General features: G+C 53.5%; 2 protein-coding genes across 3 annotated transcripts; one reads left to right on the forward strand and one right to left on the reverse strand.

Moving 5' to 3' along the window:
• Positions 1-628: 628 nt before the first annotated feature.
• On the forward strand, positions 629-5,084 carry LOC115764526. 2 transcript variants are annotated; one of them, XM_030707624.1, is made up of 5 exons: positions 629-1,281; positions 1,391-2,077; positions 2,144-4,420; positions 4,475-4,683; positions 4,747-5,084. In XM_030707624.1, the coding sequence occupies exons 1-5, from the start codon at positions 685-687 to the stop codon at positions 5,069-5,071; spliced, it is 4,095 nt and encodes a 1,364-aa protein (XP_030563484.1). In that variant the 5' UTR covers positions 629-684; the 3' UTR covers positions 5,072-5,084. The 2 variants fall into 2 exon arrangements, with proteins under 2 accessions (XP_030563484.1, XP_030563485.1); XM_030707625.1 differs by having other exon boundaries at positions 4,478-4,683.
• A 435-nt stretch (positions 5,085-5,519) lies between these two features.
• On the reverse strand, positions 5,520-7,158 carry LOC115764445 (tetraspanin-11). The gene is made up of 3 exons (XM_030707455.1): positions 7,150-7,158; positions 5,792-6,865; positions 5,520-5,593 (listed from the first exon to the last, which is right to left on the reverse strand). Exons 1-2 carry the CDS (start codon positions 7,156-7,158, stop codon positions 5,810-5,812), a joined length of 1,065 nt encoding a protein of 354 aa, XP_030563315.1. The 3' UTR covers positions 5,520-5,593; positions 5,792-5,809.

Consider the following 7,158-nt stretch of genomic DNA (forward strand, 5'->3'; position numbering starts at 1 on the left):
ATCGGGTTGTTTCGTCTTGTTGTTGTTTGTTTTGGGATCACACTAAAAGGACGCGCGCTAATAAACTCACAAATGTATTGGGAAGCCATACAATTTTATGTATTTTATTTAAATTTTGGTCACTTTGTTAAACACACAATAAACACTAAACGTACACAGTTCTTGTTTGTTAAATGTTCGATTCATTAAACGTAAATATGCGCGAGAAATATACGAAACTCCAAAAAGGGCACAAAAAAACACCGCGTACGTGCTCTGCATACAACAGAAAAAAAAGCGGCACTGACGCGGTGTGACCGTACTTGGTAAAACGTATATTGCCACAGTGCAGAAACACAAAGCGAAAAAAAAGGCCATACAGCAAGCAGTGCTGCAAAGTGCCACTCAAACGATATATCGAATTGCTCAACGTGCTGTTACAGCTTATAATTTGAATTTAAATGGTAGATAAATATGCCACATAATTTAATGTACTTACTGCACCTTGATCTTTGCTTCAACCAATAAAATTGCAGTGCGTTCGGCATATTGTTAGTGTTATCGATAAGTTCGCGCAGCAAAAATACCAAAAACCCAGCCGATCTGGCAACCTGCACAGCTGTTTAAGTTTGCAATTTTTCATACATTTATGTTTTCGTTTTGCAATTTTATGTTTACAAATTTATTTGCATTTTAAATGCAAACATGAACAACGACTGGCCGGGCGACGACGCCGCATTCGATTTGGCATTAAATGATGAAGCCTTGGGTAAACTACTAGATGCACAAACGCAGCAGCAGCCGGCAAACATTAGTCCAGAGTTCGAGGGCTTTGATGAGAGCTGCGGCAATAATTGGCTCTATCCGAGCAATTTGCCGCTTCGCTCGTATCAGCACAGCATTGTCCAGGCGGCGCTCTATCGGAACACTCTGGTGGTGCTGCCTACAGGACTGGGCAAGACATTCATTGCATCCGTGGTGATGTATAATCTGTATCGCTGGTATCCCGAGAGCAAGCTGATTTTCATGGCGCCAACTCGTCCCCTGGTCTCACAGCAGATTGCCGCCTGCCAGAAGATAATGCCCTTTCCCGCCGAGGACACGGTGGAGCTAACGGGCCGTTTGCCGCGTGCCAAACGCGCTGAGCTGTGGCAGAGCAAGCGCGTCTTCTTCGCCACGCCCCAAGTGGTGCAGTCGGACATGCTGGACACGGGCGATGGCATGCAGTTCCCATACATGTCCATCAAGCTGCTGGTGGTAGATGAGGCGCACCGGGCCAAAGGACGATATGCATACACACAGGTGGGGGCTTCTAAAGCTAGTCTCGGCTTTGCCCAGGCAAAGTATTTCCCAGGACATCATTGATTCCCAGTCAGTCAATCATATTGTTAATCTAGCTTCAATTCCACAGGTAACAGAATCCATCATGGCACGCAATCCATACTTCCGCATGCTGGCCCTGTCCGCGACGCCTGGACGCACCATGGACGATGTGGCAGCTGTGTGTCGAAATCTGTACATTTCGCATCTGGAGGTGCGCTGGGAGGAGTCGATTGATGTGCGGCAGTACGTGCATAAGCGCAGCATGCGCACAATTGTTGTGCCCCTCAAGGATCGCATCAAGGAGCCGCGTGCGCGTCTGCTGGAAATCATTGATCCCTATCTGCGCCAGCTGATTGCGGCAAATGTGCTTAAGAGCGCACGTGGCAACATCTCGCGCAACAATCTGCTGTACGATCAGAGCCGCTTCCAGGAGCGTGTCGCCAACGGGGAGCGTCATCCGGAGCATAGTCTGATTGTCAGTAATTTTGCCATGTGTATCAGCCTGTATCATGCCATGGAGCTGCTCGAGCGGCACGGTCTGCGCGTCTTTGTCAACAATTTCGATGCGGACGAGCATGGACGGGATAAGTTTGTGCTGAAGGACGTGGCGCTCAGGGAGCTAGTGGAGCACGTGCGCCAGCAGCTGGGCTCCAATCCCCTAGACTTTTCCACGCACGCGATGACCAATGGCCAGGTGGCGCCGCTGCCTGCAAGCCTGGACTTTGGACATCCCAAATACGAGCAGGCGCGTCAGGTGCTGCTCCAGCACTTCGAAGTGAGCCCAAAGTTTGATTCCAAAGATAACTCGTGTTGTTATATATTCCCTTTCGTTCTATTCCAGTCGCATGTCGATTCGCGTGCCATTGTCTTCTGCGAGTATCGTGAGTCCGTGATGCTGATTCAACGTTTACTGCTGCAGCACAGGCCGCTGGTGCGTCCGCGTTGCTTTGTGGGCCAAAGCTCCGGCGGCAGTGGGATTTGTGCTCTGACCCAGAAGGAGCAGCTGCAGATAATGTCGGACTTTCGCCAGGGCATTACCAATGTGTTGGTGGCCACCTCGATTGGCGAGGAGGGCCTCGACGTGGGCGAGGTGGAGCTGATTGTGTGCTTCGATATATCCAGCTCCAATCCGACGCGATTTGTGCAGCGCATTGGACGCACGGGCCGGCAGAAGCGCGGCGACGTGGTGATGCTGGTCACCGAGGGACGGGAGCAGCAGTTGCTGAAGGAGATGCTGGCCAACAAGGATCAAACAATTCGCAAGCTCCTGCAATCGACGCTGGTAAAAAGCGCTCTGTATCAGCACGCCCCACGCCTCGTGCCGCCGCAGTTTCATCCGCGTTGCGAGCAGCGTTTCATGGAGCCGGCACAAGTCAAGCCGCAGCCACCGTCGCCTGCAAACAAAGTGCGTGGCAAGCAGCTAAAGCAGGCAACGGTCGGGTGCCAGGATCTGCGCAAATATTTTAAGCAAAGCCAGGACAGGTTTCTGCAGGGTGAACCCACCTATAAGGCGAGCGCGGCCTCTCAGCAGCTGCTGCAGGAGCAGGCGGCGCGGCACAGCGTGCCTATCAAGAACTTTCTGCTCGACACGCAGCCGGGCACCCCAGCCGAGGCAGCTGCACCAGCCAATGAGAGCAGCTCAACAAGCAGTAGCCAGGAGCTGATGCAGCGTCTGCGCAAGATAGCACGCCTGCTGCAGGCCACGAAACCGCTGGTGAGTGACTCGCAACGCAATCAGGATTTGCAGGCGCAGCTGCAGGACAAGCAGCTGCCGGCTGCTCTCAAGCTTTATCTGCTGGAATCGAATGTCGGCTTCGTGCGCGATATTCATGCCAAGATGCTGGAGCAAATGCAGCGGCAGCTGCCGGCTGCGCGTCTGAACTCACGACAGCAGCGCACGCGACGCATCTACGAGCTGCTGCAGGCGGTCTGCGGCGAGCACCTGGAGCGGCTCCTGCAGCCGGAGTCAAGCGGCGCGGAACTGACCCTGCAGGATTTGCTGCAGCCAGACGATGAGCAGCAGCGCTTTGAGGCAGACTGCGTGCATATATTTGCTGGTCTGCGGGAGCAGGGCCTGTGTGCGGATAACCATGAGCTGCTGCAGCAGCAATTGGAGCAACTGGAGCTGCGTCGCCTGGAGCAGACCATGAAGGAGCAGCTGGGCGACGAGTCGACGGGCATCTACGAGGATTGGCAAGAGCAGCAGCTGGCGGAGCAGGACTCGCTGCTGGCAGACGCTTCTGTCTATCAAAGCCAATGGGCGAACTCGGTGCAGACCGCGGAGCACAGCTCAACGCCGCTGCGAGTGAAGCAGCTGCCACTGCAAGACGACTCCAGGGTGGAGTCCAGCCAGCTGAGCGCTAATCTTAGTCGCCTCAATTGCCTGATGAGTGCGGCCAGCACGCCACTCAACAAAAAGCTGGACAAGCACTCGCTGCTGGCAGAGCTAGATGAAGATCTGTCCACCTTTGATGAGCTGGCCAATCAGCAGCAACAGCAGCAGGAATGCCAGCCCAAGGCAGTTGAAGCCATGCCGGAAGCACTCGACATCGATCTCAATGATTTCTTGGAACCGCTGCCCGAGGAGCAGCTGCTGCAGCAACAGGAGCAACAGCCGCTCGTCTTGTCAGCGGCAACCACGCCGCGCAACCTATCGCCTGATCTGTTCTCGGAGGACTCCATGTCGCCCTGCAAGCCCACAACAACAGCGCCTGCTCCAGCCAGAAGCTTAGCCGCCAAACTGGCCGCCAAATCCACGGCTACTGTGCCCGCCGAACACTCGCCGGTGCGTACTAGTGTGCCCGTTGGCCAGGAGAAATCGCCCAGCATTTTTGAGAATTATCTGCGACGCATGCGCGGGCGTGGTCAGCTGTCCAAGGAGGCGCAACGTATACATCGCATGACCAGCTTGGCAACTGTTAATGAAGCTGAAGCTGGTGCCGCGCCTGTCCAGGAAGAGGATGATTCACCAATAGTGCGACGCCGGCCAGCTAAGCGAAAGATCTATGACACATTCGACGAGGAAGAGCAGGAGCAGGCCAAGGATGAGTCAAAGTGCGTGCTCGCCACGCAGCTTCTGGCGGAGGACAGCTTTGAGCAGGTGCCCGCCACTCAGCTGGTAAGTGCATCAATTCCCTCTTTAGTTCCATGTCCAATTATTCCTTATGCACAGCAGGAGCTGGTGACGCCGCCGCGTCGCAAACGTGCCAGGTTCAATGCGTTCGTTCTGCAGGAGGCGGAGCAAAGTGGCTCCGATCACGAGGAGGATGAGGATGCGGAACGCACCTACGGCGCTTACCTCAAGGACTCCGTCATTGTGTCCAGCGAAGATGAAGGCCACAACGATACCACGACACATGCCATGTATCTGCAGGCGATGAAGTAAGTCTTGGCTCGCCCGAGTTGCCATTTACCCAACTGATACCATGTCTTTTTCCTTGCCAGGAGTCCAGTGCATCGACCGGGCGCCTTTAAAATGCCTGCGCCCCGTGCGTTCCACGATGAATCGATTTTCTCCCAGCCCGTGGAGGCGGAGCCATCGCAATACTATCCCTGCTCGTTTGTGGTGAGTGATGAGAGCGAGGCGGATGACAAGCACGACATATCCGAGTGCCCGCTGGAGCGTGCCGAACGCATTCTCAAGGAGCAGCGACGCCAGCGACGACGTGGCGCCCCAATCGACCAGAATCCGCCAGCTGTCAGGAGCAAGCGGCGGCGCATTCACACGCTGAGCGATTCCAGTGACGATGATGTTGTCTACGTTAAATGATTGAGCCTTCTCTTGTGTATACCCTATAACTGACCGAATTTATTCCCTGTTAAGACTCAGGCTTAACGTGCTCCAGAGACGATGTCAATTGATTAATCAAAGTGCTGCCAGCGTTAGCTCTCTTTTGTATACCCTGTACTTTACTTCACTTATACCCTGTTGAGACTAAGGCTTAGACGATGTTGACGTTGTCTTTGTCAATTGAATATTCCAAGTGCCAGCTCTGCTTTATATACACTACCTCTCGTTTGTATACCCCATACTTAACTTCATTTATACCCTGTACAGACTCAGGTTTATGTTATAGGATGACGTTGTTAAATGATTAACCCGAGTGCGACCAGCTCTGCTTTATTGAAGGTGCCATTGTGCACACCCTATAATGTTAACTTTAGTTAGTTTATACCCTGTAAAGTCTTAGGTTTTTCGTTTGTGATTTAACGCATTAGTTAAAGTACTTTATTTTACGTGTTTGTTTAATACTTTGGTTTTTATATGTATGTGGTTCCAGGTGTGCAGGAGCTTCAAAGAGAATAATTAGAAAATTACGTTCGTTTAGTCTTTAAGTCTTGTGCCATGTACCTTAAATCAAATCTGTGAATGTACTTTCAAGATGTTAGTTCTGATGTACCTATTATGATAATAATAATGTTTTATATCATTTTGCAAGTCCCTATGCATTTTAAATGGGGCGCAAAAAGGTTTGTCAAGTCTGCTCACCTGTTCCAGGGGCGCCTCCTAGACCAAGTAGCTGCGCGCTGGCGTCTGATAGTCGCTGGCAATGGGCTTGAAGGTTGTGTTATGGCGCTGCTTGTAGAGATCCCTGGGCTGGACGTACAGCTCCTTGAAGTCCTCGCTGCTCACATGCCGGCTGGCCGAGCCCAGGCACATGCCGCCGCTTTGGCCATGGCCGCGCAGCTGCACCTCCGACTCATAAATGTTGTCGACGAGCGCCTGGCGCGACTTGGCTGTGGTGCGGCGTCTGCCCTTTTGGCTGAATGCCTGAGAACGCGGGCCAGTGTCCAGTCTGGCGCGCCGGGACGCAATGCCCGTGCAGGTGAGTATAATGCCCAGCAGCACGCTGAACTCGACCAGCGCGAGGACAAGACTGGCGGCCAGAAAAATGCCATACTGCTCGCGATACCAGCCATCCAGATGCACCAGGCAGGATTCTGTGTAGCGCTCCCGCTCGTAGACGGACCGTTCCAGCGCCTGGCACTGCGTCTCATTGGCGGGCTTGGGATCAAGAAAGGCTAGCGGCTGTGGCGCATTGGCCAGCACGCAGCAGCTGAGCGGAACGGGCCAGTTGCGCTGGCCATAGCTCTGGAGGCGCCACAGCGAGTTGTCGTAGTCCAAGGAACTTCGCATGCCGCAGCAGCCGAAACGGGTTTGGGCCAGGTCCATGGCATTGGTGAACTGCTCCTGGCCGGGCACGCCATAATTGCGCTGTAGCGCCTTCACCATCTGCCCTTCGTCCAAGCTGATGCCCAGGCAGTGCGGCCAGAGTGTGATGGCCAGGCAAATGACAGACTCCGCCAGCAGCAGCACCACCACGCTCAGAAAGTAGATGCTGAGGAAGCAGTAGGTGTGCAGGCAGCTCGCCCAGAAGCCCAGCACCGCCGCCAGCACAGCCGCAAATCCGGCTATGGCCAGACCCAGTGCGATGTAGTACAGCAGCGGCTGGGGCAGCGAGTTCAGCTGCTCGCTGGGCGCCGCCAGGAGACGTGACAGCAGAATGCGTTTGCTATCCGTATACAGATAACAGCCTGCCACAATCAGCAGCGTGCCACAGAGCTGGAAGAGAGCGAAAGAGAGAGAGAGAGAGAGAGTGTGTGTGTAAACAAAAGACAACTTCTATTATTATTATTGTTGATGTTGTTGTTGTTGTGTGAAAAGCATGAGGTCTGCGCGCACGCAACGGAAGTTGGAGCTCGCCTGCCCCCATTAACCCCTGCCCATTTCCTATATGAGATGTTACCTGCTCGCAAATACCCTAAACCCAATGGAAAGGCTGTTGTTCAGAGGAAACGTCTGTATCTCTCGATAAATGTCACGATCTCAAAGATTCTGAGACCCACAGTCTTCAT

Source organism: Drosophila novamexicana, unplaced genomic scaffold, assembly GCF_003285875.2.
Source record: "Drosophila novamexicana strain 15010-1031.04,08,12 unplaced genomic scaffold, DnovRS2.1 tig00000858-arrow-arrow-pilon, whole genome shotgun sequence".
Classification (NCBI taxonomy): domain Eukaryota; kingdom Metazoa; phylum Arthropoda; class Insecta; order Diptera; family Drosophilidae; genus Drosophila; species Drosophila novamexicana.